Source organism: Pongo pygmaeus, chromosome 21 (genome assembly GCF_028885625.2).
Source record: "Pongo pygmaeus isolate AG05252 chromosome 21, NHGRI_mPonPyg2-v2.0_pri, whole genome shotgun sequence".
Lineage (NCBI taxonomy): Eukaryota > Metazoa > Chordata > Mammalia > Primates > Hominidae > Pongo > Pongo pygmaeus.
In genome coordinates, this window is record NC_072394.2 from 48,595,651 (window position 1) to 48,617,119 (window position 21,469).

At 52.1% G+C, this 21,469-nt stretch overlaps 1 protein-coding gene across 2 annotated transcripts in view; it reads left to right on the plus strand.

The window, feature by feature from the left end:
- Positions 1-21,255, plus strand: part of SLC12A5 (solute carrier family 12 member 5) — a 38,205-nt gene extending 16,950 nt beyond the window's left edge. For both annotated transcript variants that reach the window (XM_054467659.2, XM_054467660.2), the window contains exons 7-26: positions 1,521-1,762; positions 2,476-2,687; positions 4,300-4,470; positions 4,780-4,878; positions 5,023-5,080; positions 6,113-6,287; positions 7,026-7,144; positions 7,485-7,583; positions 8,602-8,721; positions 9,130-9,234; positions 10,784-10,952; positions 12,817-13,012; positions 14,096-14,265; positions 14,717-14,848; positions 16,044-16,151; positions 17,282-17,404; positions 17,497-17,696; positions 18,007-18,021; positions 18,279-18,412; positions 18,623-21,255. In XM_054467659.2, the coding sequence (XP_054323634.1) occupies positions 1,521-1,762; positions 2,476-2,687; positions 4,300-4,470; positions 4,780-4,878; positions 5,023-5,080; positions 6,113-6,287; positions 7,026-7,144; positions 7,485-7,583; positions 8,602-8,721; positions 9,130-9,234; positions 10,784-10,952; positions 12,817-13,012; positions 14,096-14,265; positions 14,717-14,848; positions 16,044-16,151; positions 17,282-17,404; positions 17,497-17,696; positions 18,007-18,021; positions 18,279-18,412; positions 18,623-18,714 (2,739 nt within the window). In that variant the 3' untranslated portion in view covers positions 18,715-21,255. The remainder of the gene's footprint in view (positions 1-1,520; positions 1,763-2,475; positions 2,688-4,299; positions 4,471-4,779; positions 4,879-5,022; positions 5,081-6,112; positions 6,288-7,025; positions 7,145-7,484; positions 7,584-8,601; positions 8,722-9,129; positions 9,235-10,783; positions 10,953-12,816; positions 13,013-14,095; positions 14,266-14,716; positions 14,849-16,043; positions 16,152-17,281; positions 17,405-17,496; positions 17,697-18,006; positions 18,022-18,278; positions 18,413-18,622) is intronic.
- Positions 21,256-21,469: the final 214 nt, after the last annotated feature.

Consider the following 21,469-nt stretch of genomic DNA (forward strand, 5'->3'; position numbering starts at 1 on the left):
GGAAGAGGGCAGGTCAGGGAGGATGGATGGGGCATGAAAGGCCTGAGGAGGCAAATGATGAGGGAGAACAATAGACCTCCATGACTTTTAAAAATAAAATATTTGAAAATTGTTGTAAATGCAATTCTGCCCATTGCAGAAAATAGGGGGAATATCCAAGTCATGAAAAAATGTAAAGAAGGAAATAAGTCACCCAAAGAAAATAACCATTAACATTTTGGTGTATTGCCTTCTAGTTTTTGTTTTTCTATGTGGTATTGTATTCTGTCTATGTAAAATATAACCCTACACCTAAGCAACTCATATTCTCTTTGTATATATTATTTACAGTGAAAATAACTTTTGGGAGAATGTAAACATTAATATTTAGCATGGGAATTTTAGAAAATACAGATGTGCACAAAGAATAGATTATCCACATTTTTTATGATTCAGGGAAAACTACTGATAACATTTTGATGTACTTATGAAAACACATACAGACATATACTAATATATGTATATATCTTCACATATACATTTATAAAAATGAGATAATAAGACATATTCTTTTTCAAAAACCTGATTGTGTTCACCTAATGTACCATGGATAGCTTTTAAAGTCAGTCCATATAAATCTATGTGATCTAGCCGGGCACAGTGGCTCATGCCTGTAATCCCAGAACTTCGGGAGGCTGAGGCAGTTGGATCACCTGAGGTCAGGAGTTCGAGACCAGCCTGACTGATACGGTGAAACCCCGTCTCTACTAAAAATGCAAAAATTAGCCAGGGGTGGTGGTGGGCACCTCTAATCCCAGCTACTCGGGAGGCTGAGGCAGGAGAATCACTTGAACCCAGGAAGTGGAGGCTGCAGTGAGCCAAGATCGCGCCATTGCACTCCAGCCTGGGCAACAAGAACAAAACTTTATTTCAAAAAAAAACCAAAAAAAACAAAAAACCACCACCACCACAATAAAAAACCAACAACAACAATAAAAAACCAACTATGTCATCTTTTTTAATAGCTCCATAGTCTGTGTGGGGATATCATGATTTATTCACCCAACCTCTAGTGATGAACATTTATTTCCACCTTTCTATTAGAAATTATTAAAATGATAAATAATTATTAAGAATTATAATTAACAAAAACAACAGAAGTAATCGCTTCCAGCATCCTTGCAATGTCATTTTTTTTAAATGTATTTTTATTTGTTTTTGAGATGGGGTCTCGTTATGTTGCCCAGGCTGGTATTGAAATCCTGACTTCAAGTGATCCTCCCACCTTGGCCTCTCAAAACACTGGGATCACAGGTGTGAGCCACCTTGCCTAGCCTTGCAATGTCATTTTTAAATGGCTGCATCATAGTCCTTGCAGGACAGGCCATGCCTTCTTTAGCGATTCTCCTATTACTGGATATCTTTTCCAGTCTGGTACCACTGTGACTGTGCTGTGATGAGCATCTTTTTTCCTAAAGCCCTGCCTGTAGTGCAAAGGGCTGCTGACTTAGGTCTCTGTTCTTCTTGCCCCTTTCCCACAGGCTTACCTCTTCCCAGCCATGGCCATATTCAAGGCAGAAGATGCCAGTGGGGAGGCAGCAGCCATGCTGAACAACATGCGTGTTTACGGCACCTGTGTGCTCACCTGCATGGCCACTGTGGTGTTTGTGGGTGTCAAGTATGTCAACAAGTTTGCCCTTGTCTTCCTGGGTTGTGTCATCCTCTCCATCCTGGCCATCTATGCTGGGGTCATCAAGTCTGCCTTCGACCCACCCAACTTCCCGTGAGTGCTGCTACTCTGAGCCCAAGGAATCGTCCTCCAACCTCCCTGGCCCTGTTTCAGAGTCTCTGCCAAACTCCCCCTCCCTGGCCCTCAGAATCTTAGAGTGGTGTGGGTTGGGAGCAGCTTCCCTTGGGAGGGAAAATCTCCCTTGGTTTGGGGGCAATCTCTTCAGAGTGAGGTAACTTTTCTGGAGGAGGGAACAATTTACCTTGTAAGAGTCAACTTCTTGCTGGTAGGGGGGACTTAGGAAGAATTCAGTGGGAATGGGTTCCAAACAATGAATACTGTCTGTGGTAGGGAAACCTTTCCTGGGTGGTGACAACCTCCTGGAATGGGACAGTCTCCTAGTGTTGGACAACTCCTCCAGGATGGGAAAAGACACAGAAGTCTAGAGGGTCCAGGGGCTCAGGTCCAAGTCCACTCCATCCACTGCTCAGAGGTGGAGGGCGTCCCCCAAGACCGCTGTCCACGGTGCTGAAACACAGCATTGCACTAACGCGATGCTTCACCACCTTGGCTGCTTATTAGAATCACTTGGGGAGCTTAAGAAAAAAAAAAAAAAGCCAATGGCCAGGCTTCATTTAAATTAAACGAGGAACTCTGGATATGGGGACCTGGCGTCCGTGTGTTTAAAAGGTCTCCCGGTGACTGTATTGTGCAGCCAGGGCAAGGTTATGTGGCTCCCCACCTTCCTCCCTTGTTTCTCTCCCTAGGATCTGCCTCCTGGGTAACCGCACGCTGTCTCGCCATGGCTTTGATGTCTGTGCCAAGCTGGCTTGGGAAGGAAATGAGACGGTGACCACACGGCTGTGGGGCCTTTTCTGCTCCTCTCGCTTCCTCAACGCCACCTGTGATGAATACTTCACCCGAAACAATGTCACAGAGATCCAGGGCATCCCTGGTGCTGCCAGTGGCCTCATCAAAGGTCTGCGGGGGGACAAGGGCTGGCATCCAGAGAACGCTGCAGGGATTGTAGGTTAAGCGGTCAGGATTAAGGGGCCCTCCTTGGGATTCAGCTAAATTCAATCAGCTTTAACTGAGCACCTACTCTGGGTTACGTTCCGTCCTTGGCATCAGGGAGGAGTAAGGTGAAAAGGAGACAAGTATCTCACTGCTAGTAGGAAAAGAAGTCATCAACATAACAAGTGGTCACTGAGCACCTACAGAGTGCCCAGCATTGTGCTGAGTGCTAGGAACACAAAATAAATAAGCCACAGTTCCTGGCCTCAAGGAGACTAATGGCAGAAATAGATGTATTAGCAAATACGTTATGCCATATGTAGATGTGCATTCAATGCACAGAGAATGCCCAGGGGAGGGAGAGTTCATGTGTGTAAGATGGCAATAGGCTTCCTGGACTCACCTGAGGAGGGTTTTGAAGGACAAATGAAAGATCTTCAGTTCTATGAGAGGAGTAAGGAAATTGCAACCAGAAGAACAGCTTGCCTAAAAGCACGCAGAGGCAGAAGAGTTTATTGTGTCTTTCCAATCGCAAGTAATTTGGTATGACTGGGGCATAAAGAGCAAAATAAGGTAGAGAAAGAAGCGATGTAGGAGAGGCTGGCATGAGCCAGATCATGGCAGGCCTTGGAAGCCATGTTGGAGAGTTGGGACCACATTCTGAAGGCAATGAGGAGCCACCAAGGGGTTTTGGGAAAGGGAGGGACGTGATCAGATCTCCATTTTTTGAAGGTTCATTCTGGTTGCTAATGTGGATGGGTTAAAGGGGTGAGAGGAGAGAGGCAGGGGGTCCAGGAAGGGGCTGATGCTGTGAGTTCAGGGAGAGAGATGGTGGTTTTCTGAGTGAGAGTGATGGAGTGGTGTCTGTGGGCATTACTGCAGTGCTTCTCAACCAGGGCTGTTTTGCCACCCAGGAAACGTTTGGCTGTGTTTGCAGACATTTTTGGTTGTCAAAACTGGAGGGGTGTACCTGGCATCTAGTAGGTAGAGGCCAGGATGCTGCTAAACATCCTACAATGCTATGGGGCAGTCCTCCACAGCAAAGAATTATCTGGCCGGAAAGGTCACTAGTGCGACAGTGGAGAGACCTTGGAATGGAGAGAAGGGGCATATTTAAGAAATATTAAGGAGGGGTTAAAGGACAGAAGTTGGAGGTGGTATTGAAGTTGGGGAAGGGAAGAGGGAGCAGTGTAGGGCAGAGCGTCAGAATTGATGATGGTGCCATTTACTGAGATATGGGATGCAGGAAAGGAGCTGGTTTGGGGTGGGTGGATGGTGAGATCAATTTGGGACACATCGACTCAATCTGAGATGGGTCTTTATTTGCCCATTTACTCCACTAGATTGGTCTGTTTGATGGTAGAAACTGGGTCTGATTAGTCTGTGAAAGCTCTGTACATAGCCTGGCCCAAATCAGGAGCTTAGGAAATGTCAGTGGAAATGAAATAGAGATGAGGCCGGCGAGAGTGAGATGGGGTTGATCTTGACCCTGACTTTTTGCCCCCTCCCACCTCCTGGTCCCAGAGCTCTGGTCCCCTGATGTCTGGCCTCCCCCTGAGCATTCTGTCTCCCCACAGAGAACCTCTGGAGCTCCTACCTGACCAAGGGCGTGATTGTGGAGAGGAGTGGGATGACCTCGGTGGGCCTGGCTGATGGCACTCCTATCGACATGGACCACCCCTATGTCTTCAGTGATATGACCTCCTACTTCACCCTGCTGGTTGGCATCTACTTCCCCTCAGTCACAGGTGAAGGGGAGCTCAGAGAGGGAAGACTCTGCCTGTGAGTGGATGGGGAGGAGAGAGTCGATGATGATGTTGGGAATTTCTTAGTCCAACAACCCCATCATGAAAGCAACCCCAACATTTCACTTCCTATTGGAGAGATGAGGGAGTTAAGGCCAGGAGAAGCTAAGTAACATGTACAAGGTCTCACACAAGCCAGTATGTTAGGACTAGATCCCAGGCTCACTGACTCTGAGGGTGGTGCCCTTTTTTCTCATCTGCCTTGTCTCCTGTGGCCCTGGCTTGAGTCCTAGCTGCACTTCTGTTTTGCAGGGATCATGGCTGGTTCTAACCGCTCTGGGGACCTGAGGGATGCCCAGAAGTCAATCCCCACTGGCACCATCCTGGCCATCGCCACCACCTCTGCTGTCTGTATCCTGCACAGCTGTGCTGGGACCACCCTCGGGGGAGGGCAAGAGGGAGGGCAGCTGAACTTGCTGCCTTACCTGCTGGTGCAGGAGGGGTGGGGAGGGGGAGGACTGAACCGTGGGGATTCTCCTTTATCCTCTGCTGCAGACATCAGCTCCGTTGTTCTGTTTGGGGCCTGCATTGAGGGGGTCGTCCTGCGGGACAAGTAAGATAATTGGGGTTGATCCTATTCTGGGGGAGGGGTGGGTATAGAAGGCTGAGTTCTGGGAAACAGACCCGTCAGGAGGTGCTGGGACCTGTGTGAGGGGCCTGTGGGAGGGAGGCCACGGGGATTGCTTGCAAAGTCATCTTCTTATATTTCATCTTCCTTCCGTCACTCCAGTTCGAGAAGCTTGAATGGTGTCTCACTTCCTTTAGGATAATGATACTTTACTTTTCTTTAAAACGGATTAATTCAATAGTGTGTGTAACATTTACTGAATGTCCATGTGTTGGTCACACAGACAGGAGTGGTATTTATCTGTGCTCCCTCTGAGATTCTGGAGGCAGCACAGATAAATAACGCATGGTTTTTGTACTGAAGGAGCTCTTTTGGGTGGGACTATACTGGCCAACAGACTTTAAGTGCAGTCGGTAGGGGTGGCCATACAGGAAAGCCCGGGGGCTTCAGTCCAGTCCTTAGGGGTCTTCCCAGGGAAGTCTTCTCAGAGGAGGGGAGGCTAGAAGTGTCTTATATACTTTATCTCACTTATCCTTCCTGCTTTCAAGGTTGAGCAGAGATTAGGCAGCTTGGAGGAAGGGCATTCCAGGCAATGGGGAGCCAGGGTGGAGGGGAGAAATGTGTGCGCATGCCTGCAGCTGTAAGTGCTCAGTGTCCCGGAGCACTCACGTCTGAAGGGCATGGGCACACACAACTGGCCGGGTGGTGTAGGAGGTCCTCTCAGAATCACTTTCCACTGGTACCACCAGGCTCCTGTAAGGGAATGCAGTGGGGGACGTGGGGCTGGGACCTATGCTGGAGCCAGGCCTAGAGGCTTGGTTTTCAGTATCAGGAAATTAGAGAATTATTTTATCAAGGAAAAAACAATGGAACATTTGGGGCTCTGCCTCCCCTGTCACCCTTACAGAACTTAGTCCTGTGGCAGGCACACAGTTGGTTCTGTAGTTGGTATGGAGACCTGCCCTGGAAATCCAGGCAGCACTGCTCACCTGGCATCTCCTGTCCACATCATTCCAGGTTTGGCGAAGCTGTGAATGGCAACCTGGTGGTGGGCACACTGGCCTGGCCATCTCCATGGGTAATTGTCATCGGATCCTTCTTCTCCACCTGTGGGGCTGGGCTGCAGAGCCTCACGGGGGCCCCACGCCTGCTGCAGGCCATCTCGAGGGATGGCATCGTGCCCTTCCTGCAGGTCAGTGTGGGAGAAGAACAGCCCACCCTCAGTAGACCAGCCAGGCCCCTGCCCAGAGAGACCACACAGTGACCCAGGGCCATAACCAGCCTTAGACTACCTCCTGGGCCACTTCTGCTCTGCACTGCACTGGCCAGGCCTGTCTGGCAGGGTCTGAGGCACAGGGACAGGGTGGTGTGGGGTGTCAGGAGTTGGGCAGGGCATTGGGTGGTGCCCTGTCTGTGGCTTCTCCTTCACCCAGGTGGAAGGATAAATGTGTCTTACTTAGGATTTGGCCCACGGTCAGTGCATCCCTTGGAGCACTGTCTGCTCTTGGGGAAAAAATAAATGGCCCTGTTTTGGCACAGTGGTTGGTCGGAGACTTGGGGAGGCAGTCAAAGGACAAGAAAAGGGTAGCTTCCACCATGGTGCTAAAAAAAAAAAGACGGATGGAGCACAGGGTCGTGGTGGCTTGCTGGCTTCCTGACAGCTCCTCTCCCATCTGGTCCTCTGCAGCTGCTTTCCCCCTCTAGGGATCATTTGAACTTCATGGCACTGGGGTGCCGATGTCAGGGTGGGCAAGACGCAGCAAAAGCCTGTTATCCATTTGCATTCTCCTAGAGGAAGAGAAATGCATCCTCTCCCTACCTCCTCTTTGGTGATAGGATTCCTGCCTCTACTCCACTGGTTCCAAAGACTAGGGGAGAGGGCTGAGAAGTCCTTGAGGTCTCAGTCCCATGATGATTGCTGTGTCCCCAGGTCTTTGGCCATGGCAAGGCCAATGGAGAGCCGACCTGGGCCCTGCTCCTGACTGCCTGCATCTGTGAGATTGGCATCCTCATCGCATCCCTCGACGAGGTGGCCCCCATCCTCTCTATGTGCGTGCCTGACTTCTTGCCCTCCCCCCGGTTCAGGGTGTTTCTCTATCTGAATCCTGCAGCTGTTACCCGTGACAACCCACCCAGACACTTTAACAACACCAGGAAGTTCCCCACTGGTCATAGAAGCCCATCGTTTGTTATAGAGAGATTCATCCACACGTGTTATTAGGGTGTGTTGTAAGGGTATTTGGCTTGAAACCCCTTCCTAAGCACCAGAGCATGATCTGGCCACCTCCTGACTTCTTGTCCACTTTCCCCCTTTCTCTGCCCACGTTGCTGTTTCTGTTTCTGCCTCCCTTTGCATCTCTGTCTCCCCTGGGGCCTTCCTGTGTTCCAGGTTCTTCCTGATGTGCTACATGTTTGTGAATCTGGCCTGTGCGGTGCAGACGCTGCTGAGGACACCCAACTGGAGGCCACGCTTTCGATATTACCACTGGTGGGTGCTCTGTCCCCACACTTCCACTGAGCCACTTGCTCACTTCCACCCCAACCCTCACCTTACTCCAGTCCATCCCCTCTGGGTCCAAGGACCCCAAACCTGAAGAGGACAACCTTTTTTCTCCAGCTTTTGTTGACCAACTCACATGAGGAAGGTCCCGGAGAGGGTCTCCTAACAATCATAAATAATAACATAGCAGCATCATAAGCGGTCTCAGCTGGAATCTCTCTCCTGTCCCTGATGCCCAATAGCTCACAATGTAGCAGGGAGGCTGGAAGTCAGCTGGCCAGAGTTCAAATCATGACTCTGCACTTCCTAGCTGTGAGACCTTGGGCTGATGATGTAGCTTCTCAGAACCTCAGTTTCCTCAGCTGTGAAATGGGCATGATAGCTGCACCTGCCTATGGGTTCTTGTGAGGACTATAGTACATGGCAGATGCTCATTGCACAGAGGCTGCAGTTTCTCTCATCATTTTCCTCTATGGCTCTTCATCCTCACAATAGGCCCTCGGGGGCAGACAGAGCAGAAATGATCACGCTTGTCCTACAAAAGGAAACTGAGGCCCAAAGAGGGAAAGGGACTGGTCCAAGGTCCCCCAGCAAGACTGTGGCATAACTGGGCTAGAACCAGGGCTGCCCACTCCTGTCTGGATGCTCCGGCTTTGCTGGTGGCCTTCTCCTGGGACGACCTGTTTCCACTCCCCTGAGACCCTGGCCTCAGAATGCACCTGGCCAGGCCTGTCTGGCAGGATCTGAGGAACAGGGACAGGGTGGTATGGGGTGTCAGGAGTTGGGCAGGGCATTGGGTAGTGCCCTGTCTGTGACTTCTCCTTCACCCAGAAGGTCCCATATCCCCCTAGTCCTCATGGGGATGATGGTGTGAGTTCCCCTAGATCGGGCTGTCACCTCCCAGATCTTGCCCATGCCCTGCCCCATTTCCCTCTTGCTATCTAAGTCCCAGCTTCAGCAACAGCCCTGCTGGGGCTCAGAGGCTGGGTCTCCCCACCTTGTCTAGGACCCTCTCCTTCCTGGGTATGAGCCTCTGCCTGGCCCTCATGTTCATCTGCTCCTGGTATTATGCACTGGTAGCCATGCTCATTGCTGGACTCATCTACAAGTACATTGAGTACCGTGGGTGAGTGTGGGAAGTGGAGGTTGGGGTGGCTGGGGAAGGCTGAAGGGTGGTGGGAAGGAGAGGGAAGGGGTCATGAGGGATTGGGGTGGTGGGGGTGAGACGAAGCAGGGAGTGGGAGAGGATGGGGCTGGAGTAGAGGGAGAGGGTGATATGGGGTGACATTGGAAGATGGGGGGTGGAGGCAGAGGCTTTGAGAAATGGACAGGAATGATGAGAGAATGGATTTAGAAGTGATTTTCCAAGGAAACTTAGCCAAGGCTCGGTTGGGTCTGTTGGCAGGAGTGATACACATGTCCTTTCTAAGCCTGAGAGATGGCTCTGCCCTAGGGTAGCTGGTGCAGTGTAGATGGTTCTCCCTGCCCCTGCCTGGCTTTCTGCTCTCACGTGATCCCCCTTCCTGGCTCCCAGGGCAGAGAAGGAGTGGGGCGATGGGATCCGAGGTCTGTCTCTCAGTGCGGCTCGCTATGCCCTCTTACGCCTGGAGGAAGGGCCCCCACACACCAAGAACTGGAGGTAAGTGGTGAGGGCACGGGTGTGCATAAGAGTGTGTGTGCGTGAGTGCAAGGCTCAGGAGATAGGGGGAAGGGAGCAGGGCCTGACTTATCCTGCTTGCTTTGTTTTGCTGAGCTGTGCCCTAAAAGCCCAGCCTTGTCTGATTCCTTCCCACCTGAAACACTGAGGCTGAGCTGAGTTCCAGACATTTATGTGGGTATGTAAATGTCCACATACCCCACCGTGCTAGCCTCCTGAGCAGTCATCCATTCATTCACTTCATCATTTCCATCATTTTTTCATAAAACATGAATGCCTGACGTATGGCAAGTCCGCTTCTAGTCTCTGGGGATGTAGGACGCTCACAGTTTTGTGGAGAAGACACACACGGGGACAGACAAACATCAGATCATGTAGCATTTGCTCTGAGACAGGTGGAATCATTCCCTTTGAGAGTTATAGGGGCTCTTAGGCATCTCTAGATTAATGACAATTCCTCCATTTTATTCACGTGAAAATCAGGGATGCCGGGCGCAGTGGCTCATGCCTGTAACCCAACAGTTTGGGAGGCTGAGGCAGGTGGATCACTTGAGGCCAGGAGTTTGAGACAAGCCTGGACAACATGGTGAGACCCCGTCTGTGCTAAAAATACAAAAATTAGCCAGGCATGGTGGCATGCACCTGTCGTCCCAGCTACTCAGGATACTGAGGCAGAATAGCTTGAACCCGGGAGACAGAGGTTATAGTGAGCCGAGATTGTACCACTGCACTCCAGCCTGGGTGACAGAGTGAGACCCTGTCTCAAAAAAAAAAAAAAAAAAAAAAAAAAAAGGGGGAAATCGGAGGTCAGAGAGGATCTCACAGGTCACAGAAGGCAGACCTGGAGATGGAATCCTCACACCCCACCTCTTAGCCCTGGGTGCTGCATGCCCAACCCCTCATTCATCTCCCTGTGTTTCACCTTGCCAAGAGTAGAGCCTGGAACCCTGACTTAGGTTAGGGCATTGTTGACTTGCCTTTGCTGATGTCTACTAAACTGGGCTCCCAGAACCTGGGGCTCTGTATTATTTATCTGTGAATTCCCAAATGCTCAGCACATGGTCTATCCCAGAGTAGGTGCTTAGAGAATGCTACGAAGTTGATAGGTGGTTGGAGGACTAAGATGGCTAAATGACTAAGGAAAGGGATGCGTACATAGATGGGTAGATGGATAAGTGTATGTACATGTGGGAGAGCAAAAGCGTGAATCGATGGATGTAGGAATGGATGATAGGTAGGTAGATGTGTGGATAATTGAGTGAATAATGCATGTATCGGTAAAGAAATATGCATATGAGTGGATGACTGAAGGATAAAATAGGTGGGTGGGTGGTTGAATGGGTAGATAGGTGAGTGAGGTGAATGGAGAAATGGGTTGATGGGTAGATGGATGGATGGGTGGTGAGGGGTATAGGTGGATGGGACAGATGGTTATAGAGGAGAGATGGTTAGGTGACCTGGTGATGGGTGTATGGTGTGTGGATGGTTGGTTACATAGTATATGGATCATGTGACTCTGCACACTCTTCAGGCCACAGCTGCTGGTGCTGGTGCGTGTGGACCAAGACCAGAATGTGGTGCACCCCCAGCTGCTCTCATTGACCTCCCAGCTGAAGGCAGGGAAGGGCCTGACCATCGTGGGCTCTGTCCTTGAGGGCACCTTTCTGGAAAATCATCCCCAGGCCCAGCGGGCAGAAGAGGTGAGCAGAGGCCCTGGTGGGCTTGGGAAAAGGTCAGGACACTTAGGAAGACAGTCTCTATCTTTTTGTACTTTCCTTCCTCATCACCTTCAGGATCAAAGGAGGTGCAGGCATTTCTTTTCTTTTCCTTAGAGGAAGAGCCTAAGGGCCTAGAGAATGAGTTCTTTAGAATTCAACTCACAGCATGAAAGACCATCAGAGGCAGAAGGGCCCATTTTATGGACAAGGAAACTGAGGCTTAGACAAGTCAGGTCATGTGTCTAAGGACAGAAAACGAAGATTCAAATTAGGACTCCTTGAACTCCTACTCTAGACTCCTTCCTGCCAAAGTATAAATCTTTCAAGGTGATTTCCCAGCTGTAGACTCTTGATCCCTACAGTCTGGGGTTGACAAGGTGAGTATCCACATTTGATACAGGAAGAAACTGAGACCCAGAGAGGGAAAGCTGCTTGCTGAAAGTCAGAAAGCTGGTGGGAAGCAACATCAGGATTTGAACCTAGGCCCCTGCTCTGTGTCACCTGCTCTTGGCTCCACCCACTAGTCCATGCTTACAGAGCAGCCTACAGAACCAATGTGGGCTGTGGTTGCCAGTGTCTGCCTTAAGCACACAAAGAGGTGACTGGATCCCAGGGGTAGTAGAGGAAGTAGGTTTTGTCTGAGGGTCAGGCCTTTCTCCCCTTAGGGCTGTGGCTAGCAGTGGAGAGAGGAAAAGAGGCCCGAGGGAGCAGAGGTGAGATGGGGAGGGGCACCCCTGATGGCTTGCAACAGTCGCTGCTTCTGCCTCGCTGGGCTGTTCACACCGATCTGTCAGGGCCCAGAGCTGGAGGCCTTGACTGGTCAGTTCCATTCAACACGCGGTGGCTGAGAATGTGCAGTGCACCAGGCATTGGGCGAGGCACAGGGGAGATGGAGATGTTCAAGACCAAGTCCCAGCCCTCGAGGTGCTCACAGGCTGGTGGGGAAGGCAGAGCATACACAGAAGGCTCTCAGACCCACCAGATGTCAATAAATGCTGTTAGAGTTAATAACATCAGAGTTGTACAATGTGCTGAGTGTTTACGATTCCTCAGGCAGGATACTAACTAAGCCCTATGTGCATGATGACATGTGGTTCTCCCTATTCCTAAACAAGGTAGCTTGTCCTGACCCCTTGGGTGGTTAGGTGACTCACCCAAGGTCACACAGCCAGGAGGTGGCGGAGATAGGAGTTGAACTTCTATCTGTTGGACTTAGGGGTGGCGGTTAAAAGTGTGGGGGTTGGAGTCAGACTTCCCTGACTTGAATCCTCACAGTAACATTAGCTGTGTGTCCTTAAACAAGTCTTCATTTCTCCAAGCCTCGGTTTCCTCATCTATAAAATGGGAGTAATGAGACTATGTCCCTCATAGTACAGTTTAAATGGGGTGCCCTTAAAATACTTATTATACTACTTAGAAAGATTGTTGAAACAAATTGTCTGGCTGTGCAGGGAAGCCCAGTTTAATTCTGGTCTGGGTGGGGGTGGCATCTGAAGATGGCGACATTTGAGCTGGGCCAGACAGGGTGTCACGTACAACTTGGTAGGGGCGTGGGTCAGGGTGATGGTGGAGAGCATGTCGGGCAGGGGGGCTGTATGAGCAGTGGCAGGGTGGCAGAAAGTGTGGTCAGATCATGAAGAGCCTTGATTGATCAAGAAGGAATGGGGCACAGAGATGATGGGGGAGCCATGTGCCATTCTGGAGCCAGAGACTGATGTGATCAGAGCTGAGCTTCAGGAAGACTGGGATGAAAGGAAGGGAGAGATGGGATGGAAGGAGGCTACAATGGGCCCAGCTAGGGCCAGGGAGGCCTGAGGCTGGTCCTTGTCTTATCCCCCTCCCCTAGTCTATCAGGCGCCTGATGGAGGCAGAGAAGGTGAAGGGCTTCTGCCAGGTAGTGATCTCCTCCAACCTGCGCGATGGCGTGTCCCATCTGATCCAGTCCGGGGGCCTCGGGGGGCTGCAACACAACACTGTGCTTGTTGGCTGGCCCCGCAACTGGCGCCAGAAGGAAGATCATCAGACGTGGAGGAACTTCATTGGTAACGCTGTCGGGGGCTGGGGACGGAAGAGGGGTGGGGCTGGGGGCTGTAGAGGGGTGGAACTGGATTTCCGCCCCTTTGGGCCTGAGGGGTTTCCCAAGCACTGCATGCCAAGTGTGGATTCAGCATATGCAGGTGACAGCAGTCAAGGCTGGCCATGTGCCAGCCACTGTGCTGGGCGCTGGGGACTCCGCTGTGAACGAGACAGTCTTGGCTCCTGCAGCGCTCGCAGGCCCTGGGAGGAACACAGTGCAGGGCAGTGGGAAGAGCTACAGCTCTGAAGTCATGGAGGCTGGGCCCACATCTCAGCTCTGGTCCTTCCTAGCTGTGTGATTGTGCACACGTGACTCACTCCCTCTGAGATCAGATTTCTTGGTAATCGTAGGTAATAGTAAATATAATAACTAACGTTTCTAGAATGAGTTCTGTGTGCCAGAAAGTTGAGGCTTTCTCTGATTCTCTCATCAGTCCTAGGAGGGCTAGGCATTTTTATCTGCATCTTTTTTGGTGTGAAACTGAGGCACAGAGAGATTAAGAAGTTTGCTCCGGGTGGGTTCAGTGGCTCACGCCTGTAATCCCAGCACTTTGGAAAGCCAAGGCAGGTGGATCGCTTGAGCTCAGGAGTTTGAGCTGGGCAACATGGCAAACTACAGAATAAAGAAAAAAGAAATTTGCTCCAAGTCACAAAGTGGGGAGCCAGGTTTTGAACCAGCCCGGAGGCTACACTGTTAGCTCCAAGCTATTCTGTCTCCTAAGGTAGATCATGGTTACAAGGTGTTGGGAGGATCCAGTGAGGTCATACATGCTGGGTTCTTAGTAATCAGAAAGGGCAGGTGGTGTTATTGCCGTTTGACAGGTGGGGAAACTGAGGCCCAGAGAGGTTGAGAGACTTTCCCAGATCTAAACAATGAATATATGATGGGGCCCAAGTAGATGCTGGTTTTCTGACCACTCAGCCCACGGCCAAGGCCAGGTGGAGTGGGGGGGAGTGCTGGGTGCCAGGAGCCCTTGTGGCTGCTGCTGTGGGTTGGGAGAACCAGAGTCACTGTTTCACCCTCTGGCCCTCTCCTTGGCCTCCCTCAGAGCTGGTCCGGGAAACCACAGCTGGCCACTTAGCCCTGCTGGTCACCAAGAACGTTTCCATGTTTCCTGGGAACCCTGAGCGCTTCTCTGAGGGCAGCATCGATGTTTGGTGGATTGTGCACGATGGAGGCATGCTCATGCTGCTGCCCTTTCTGCTGCGGCACCACAAGGTGAGTTGTGTGCGTGAGTGTATGCATGTGTGAATGTGTATATGCATGTATGCATTTGTGTACATATGTGCACAACCACAGGTCAGACACATGGGCTCTTGTCAGAGTCAGCTTCCGTGTCCTTCCTCCCCTGTAAACTCCTGGGAAAGGGATCTGCTGACCTACTTCGTTCTGAGATGTTAGGAACTGATGGTTTCTCCTTTTGCAGGTGCACTGCTGTAAGGAGAGCAATGCTTAGCCCAAGCCAGTGATGCTTTCTTTAATGGGGGACCCTCAGACCTAAGCAGGGAAGGTTTTGTAGAGAGTGGCCCCTAAGACAGAGGATTTGGGGTCTGCATGTATGTGTGAGGAGTGGGTGGGAAGAGGGGAAGGGTGAGGGGACAGGGTCTGGCCCTGGATCTCCTCATCACATCTGGGCAGGACCTTTCTGAATCCCCTTCACCGCCTGCAGGTCTGGCGGAAGTGCAAGATGCGTATCTTCACCGTGGCCCAGATGGACGACAATAGCATCCAGATGAAGAAGGATCTGACCACATTTCTGTACCATTTACGCATCACCGCGGAGGTCGAGGTGGTGGAGATGGTGAGTCTCCAGGAGACACCGTTGGGATTCCACCAGGCCTTCTTTCCTCTTGGCCCCAGCACCAAGTAGGGCAACTCTAACACCCTTCAGCTTATGATGCTGGATCCTTTCCCCCGATCCACCTCTTAGGCTCTCACATATTCAGCCATCCCTCTCTTCTCTATAAAAGTAGCCATGTCTACCGCTTCTTATATGTCGGGCACTGTTCTATGCACTTTATATGTATATCAGTTCCAACAATGACCAATGAGATAGATACAATTATCAGCATTTCCATGTTACAGATTAGGAACATGAAGTGCAGAGAAGTACAGTCATGCATTCATTGCTTAACAACAGGGATATGTTCTGAGAAATGTGTTGTGAGGCGATTTTGTTGTATGAACATCATAGAGTGTATCTATACACACCTAGCTGGTACAGCCTACTACACACAAAGGCTTATTGCTCTTATGCTATAGACTTATACAGCATGTTACTCTCCTGAGTACTGTAGGCAATGGCAACACAGTGGGAAGTATTTTTGTGTCTAAACATAGAAAAAATACAGCAAAAATACAGTAATCTTAAGGGAACACCATTTTATGTGCAGTCTGCCATTGACGCACATACAATGGTGTTATTTGGCATATGACTGTAATTTGCCCAGTAACACAGAGTACATGGTGGAGGCAGGATTCAAACCCAGGCAGGCTGGCTCTAGAGCCTGTGCCCTTGGTGATTATCCTGTAGAGCCTCTTGTCCAACCATCCTCTCAATTCATGTGTCCATCCACCCATCCCTCTGTGTATTCGTTAATCTACCTATGTATTCATTGAAGTACTCATTCACTCACTCTCCCGTTCATTCTTGCATGTATTCATTCATCGCTTTGTTCCTTTTCTTCTTTCCCTTCTCCATTCACCCAGGTGATTAACTAATCCACTCATTCATTAGTTCATCCATTCACATGCCTGGTCCTGTGCTGGGCTCAGGAGGGAATGAGCTGCCTGTCTTGCAAGAGCATTGCCCTCTCTGCTGTGTCCTTGCCTCCTACAACTCTTGATAAAATTAATGATTGGGTAGGAAAGCCCTAGGCTGCCAGAAGGATGGGGGCCTTCCTTCCTTCCCTTGGCCTTTCACCTGGGCTCAGACCTCATGCTTTCCTCTGTGTTCCTCTCCCCACCCCCCAACCCCAACCTCTGTCTGCCCACAGCATGAGAGCGACATCTCAGCTTACACCTATGAGAAGACGTTGGTGATGGAGCAGCGTTCCCAGATCCTCAAACAGATGCATTTAACCAAGAATGAGCGGGAGCGGGAGGTGAGGTTGCCCTGGCTGGCCCCTGAGAGCCTCAAACTGCTGCCAGTTCTGGGTGTCAGGTTTAGGATGGCTCAGGGCTGACACTCCTGGCATTTCAACTTCACCCTCATCTCCCTGATTCCCCCAACCACACCTCCTGACACTGATCTCTCAGACAGCAGGAGTACACACTGCAGCTTCACCGCCAACCTCCCAGCCAGGAGGCAGAGGGACTTTGGTACGGGTGACAGATCTTCTCCTCTGTATGTGACTTCTGGGGCCTGAGAGAGAAGAGTGGATGCTAAATACGTATGGATGATGAGTCCTTAGGGGTGTGGGCTGCCAGTGTGAGGGATAAGGGCTCATGTAGAAACCCTTAGACAGTGGGTAACAGATGGGTGTTTAGGGATATAACTGATGTGTGGGAGTTAGGGGAAAATCCCCTAGGGTGTGATTGATGGGATCTCAGGGGGTAATGGTGATGAGCCCCCCCTATAGGGTGTGGGTGTAAGATCTTCTAGGTATGGGTGATGTAGAACCACCAGAGTATGGATGAAAGACCCAACCAAGGAAGTGGAGTCCTTGGGAAAATGAGTGGTGTTACCCCAGCTGGGGACAGAAGGGCTCCTGGAGGTGGGTGATAAGTTGCCCAGGGAATGGGTGGCAATCCTACACGTGAGGGTAATAGAACCATGGGGTTTTAGTCTCCCAGGGGTGGGTAATGTATTTATCAGAATGTGGTTGATGGATTCTCAGGGGAATGAGTGATGGGTACCACTTTGAGGTGGGAAGGATGGATCCTCCAAGGCTGGGAGTGTTATCCAAGGGAGGTAGTAAAAATGGTAAAACATGGCATGGCCACTGACCAGTGGACTGTGAGGACTGACATTGGACCATAGTGCTAGGCAAAGCCTTGCTGTGCCAAGGTTAACAGTTTTGTTGCCAGATGAGGTCTGGGGTTCTGGAGAGGAGGTGGGGCAGGCAGATCAGTGGTGCAGTAGCTATTTGGTCTCAAATCATAGCAATATTTTAACAACTGGTACAGTTCCAGAAAGTGCATCCTGGCTGAACATCATCTCTGGTGATAGCTCTTTGCAGGGCATGGGTGGTGACTCCCAGCAGAGCTGGCACCAACCTATGTCACTCCCTAGATCCAGAGTATCACAGATGAGTCACGAGGCTCAATCCGGAGAAAGAATCCAGCCAACACGCGGCTCCGCCTGAACGTCCCAGAAGAGACGGCTGGTGACAGTGAAGAGAAGCCAGAGGAGGAGGTGTGCAGCTGGGGTGGTTTGGCCCCAACCAGTGGGATTAAAGCCCTTGGCCTCCAAAGGACTCAACTGCCATCGCTTCATTCATCCCTCAGGTGCAGCTGATCCATGATCAGAGTGCTCCCAGCTGCCCCAGCAGCTCTCCGTCCCCAGGGGAGGAGCCTGAGGGGGAAGGGGAGACAGATCCTGAGAAGGTGCATCTCACCTGGACCAAGGACAAGTCGGTGGCAGAGAAGAATAAGGGCCCCAGTCCTGTCTCCTCTGAGGGCATCAAGGACTTCTTCAGCATGAAGCCGTACGGGCCTGGGGGCTAAGGGCTGGGGGCTGGGGTGAGCTAAAGGGTCTTGCTCCCCATGGCAGAGCAAGAGAGCAGAAGGCATCCTGGTCTGTCAGCCTGCAGACCCAGCTCAGACATTGTCTTGGTTTCCCCATCTGAGGACTTAGGGGGTTGGGCCCCATTGCTAAGGCTCAGAAAGGTGAAGGGTGTGGGGGCTGGCAGAGCAGGACTCAGGGCAGATGACCGTGGCCCAAGCCCCCAGTGTCTTCCTCTTTTTCTGACTCTGCTCTTTTTCTTTCTCTCTTTGCATCTCTTGTGTTTCCTGAAGGGAGTGGGAGAACTTGTAAGTGCTTCAGCATTTTTTCATTCTCTCTCCTAGGATGGCCAGGGTCCCTACCCTCCTCACTCTATTGTGAACCCCTAATTGGTGCCACGACCTCTGGGATCTCTGAATAGCCCAGCCTGGAGAGGTTTAGGATTGGTGGTCCTGGGCTTGCAGGAACCAGTCCCCAGCAGCCCAGTTCGGGCTGGAAGGGCGACTGGCTCCAATCTTCTCTACCCCCCGGCTCACGCGGTCTCCACTCCCCCTTCCTGCCCCAGGAACCAGTCCAACGTGCGGCGCATGCACACGGCCGTGCGGCTGAACGAGGTCATCGTGAAGAAATCCCGGGACGCCAAGCTTGTTTTGCTCAACATGCCTGGGCCTCCCCGCAACCGCAATGGTGATGAAAACTGTATCCTGGAATTAAAATTGGGGGAAAGAGGGAGGTGGACGTCAGGGAATCTGGGTCCTGTTCCTGGGATGGAAGAGCTGAGCTGTTCCTGCCTCCGGATCAGCACCTCGGACAGGGACACGGGCGCGAGAGGTCCCCTGGCAGCCGAGCGCGACCCCAATTTCGTCGGGAGGGAAGGAGACCGGGTCTTTCTCCTTGACCGGCTCTCAGACATGGAGTTTCTCGAGGTCCTCACAGAGCACCTGGACCGGGTGATGCTGGTCCGCGGCGGCGGCCGCGAGGTCATCACCATCTACTCCTGAGAACCAGGACCTGCCACCCGGGCCCGAGCGCGCCCGGCCCGCGGCTCCGGAGCCCTCGCCGCGCCCCCCGCCGCTGTCACCGTTTACATACAGACCCTGTGCCCGTGTCCTGGCCCCTTACCCCGCTGCCTGAAGCCCGGAGGCCACGCCTGTTGAGGCTGATTCGGAGAGGGCGCCCCGCTGCGCGGAGACCAGAGCTCCTCAGTGCCGGGTTGGCCCGTGGGTCTGCGCTGCCCTTTTTCTAAGCCCGGCCTCGTCTCGCCGGAGGAGACGCTGCAATAAAGGTTGGGAGAAGGCGCGGAAAGGAGAGGAGCTGGGGCCTTGGGGACCCCCAGGTAGTCCATGCGGCCCATTCCTCCCCTTCCCCCGCCAGCCGCGGTCCTCGCTCTGCGCTCCTCCGGCGCTGCTCCCTGGCTCCCGGCGGCCCGGAGGCCCACGGGGTGGGAAGGCCGCGCTTGCAGTCTCCGCCGCTCCTTCTCGCCGAGCCGTGGGGCGCGGGCGGCCAAGCCTATACATAGTGTACAGGAGACATCGCGTGTATTTTTAACGTCCCCATATTTATGTGACTAGAAGCGCAACAGACTTCTCGCCACAGTCGAGCTCTCCCGCTGGGGCACTGCGGGGAGGCGAGGCCTCGGGAAGCTGAATTTTCCTTGACGTCCAAGAGTTTGAGAGCGAAAGTGCTTTAGGCCCAGGCGGGGGTCGTGGGCTCGTTCCCTCGACACCTCCGTTCTGCTCTCGCCTCTTCGCCCTTTCCGCGCGCCCTTGGCTTCCCACCCTCCCCTCCAGTCCTTTTCTGAGATGAGGTGAGACAAGGGTCCAACTTTTCCTGGATTCGCCTCCCAGCGGACCTGAGCTTCCACTGCGGCTGCAGAGACGCGCGCAACCTCTTCTCATCGGCTCTTACGCAAGTTGGGGCCAGGATGGGGGAGGGGCGCTCCTCAAGGGGAAGAAACCGAGAGGCCCGCGCCCCACAGAGGAAGCCCCGCCCCGGTGCCTTCGCTGGGGAGCAGGCGTCTCTCCTCAGTCGGCTTGTCGCCTGCTCCCCGTATCCCATGGCTCCTCGCCAAAGACTGAAATTGTGGAGCTGGAGGGCGCCCCCTCCCCGGAGTTTCCTCCCTGGGACAAGTGAGGAAGGAGGGGGCCGATTCTGGTTTAGGGGCCGGACCCACTGAGAGGCCCCAGAGCCGCCCGTGATGTTCCCTCCACCGTCCCCATCTGGCAGCTCCTGCCTCGCCTGGGGGACCCAGCCGCCTTCTCCGTGCTCTGGGTCCGGGCCTCGCTGCTTAGCAGCGGCCTCTAGCTCCGTCTCCCAGGGACCTGGGCCTGAGGGAGGGCTGGAGTCGCACACGCTTTGTCCTTAGCGCCTGGCTGCTCTCCTCTAACTAGGACCCAGGGCCTTTGGCTTCCCCCACTCGTCCTTGGCGCTTCCGCTCCACCAGCCTGGTCTGAGGCGTGCTCTGTCCTTAGAGAAGGCGCGGTGGCCGGGTTCCCTTCCCCTAGGGCACATTACTAAGGGGGTCAGGCACTGCATGCTCGTTCCAGCACCATCTGGGACTGGGTACAGTACCTCCAGCCCCAGGGCCCTGACCTGCGCACCTAGTTAAACATCTCACTCACCTCCCAGAGCTGGGGCCACTGAGTAATCCTGACCTCACCACCTCTTTTCCTTTGAGCCCAAGGCAGAGCTGGAGCTGGGGCCACCCAGACAGGGTCAGGTGTGGCTGGGGTAGGTTTGGAGGTCTGCCAGTTACGCCAAGTCCCCTCTGAGATTCGATCAGGGGACTGGATAGATTCTTTCAGGTACTCAATCAGGAAGCTGGAGGTGTTAGACACCAGTCCCCTGCATCCTTCAGTAGGCCTCCCTCTGACCACCACAGCCAGGTCCTGCCTTCTGGGGGCCTGAATATTCCAGAGCTGATGTGGTGGGCTGTGCAGAAGGGCGCTGTTATCAACATCAATTAGGGAACCAAAGTTGCACTATCTGGGCCCAGATTGTCTGGTTGGCAAGAGCTAAGTTTCCGTTGATGAAACAGACATCCCACAACAAAAACCCAAGTTTTCTGTGCTACATGTGCAATATTTGTTATGAATGTTATCACAAGTCATTCATCAAATTATCTTTATAATCACTGTAGTTAGATGTTTCATGTCCATTCAAGTGACTTTTATTCTGAGTGCAATATTTCAATAGCCTTGTAGTGATAACTAGTGTTGCTTTTGTTTTAGACGATCTATGTGCAGGGCAATGCAATGAAGTTGAAAACCCTTGTAAATAGGAGAGGTTGCAAACCAAATCAAGAGTATTTATTACTATTATTACTATTATTATTAGGCCTGCCTTTAATTTTCAGTGTAAGTGTTCAGTATTCCGCATCCTGCCTCAGTATTGATCTTGTGTTCTTTGTGCCAATATGAAAAGGAGAGGGTTGGTTCTTTCCTTTATTGTTGAATGCTCCCATTTAATGCTTTATGGCTTTTACTGTATTACTTTTTTAGACTCCCGTCTGCACAAAATGCAATAAAAATAATTTTATTATACCCTTCATGGCCTGAGATGTGCTGTTTGGACACTCCAGGGGGCCTTCCAGGACCCCACACTCTTAAATCAGAAACAATGACCACCGACAGAAGAGATGGGCTAATGGCCCAGGTCTGGTGATCTTATTTATCTACCGATAGCTCCAGGGCCCTGGCCTAGAGAGCAGCACTATCATCTCCTAAGAGACTGGCAGGCACTTACTAGGTGTCAGGC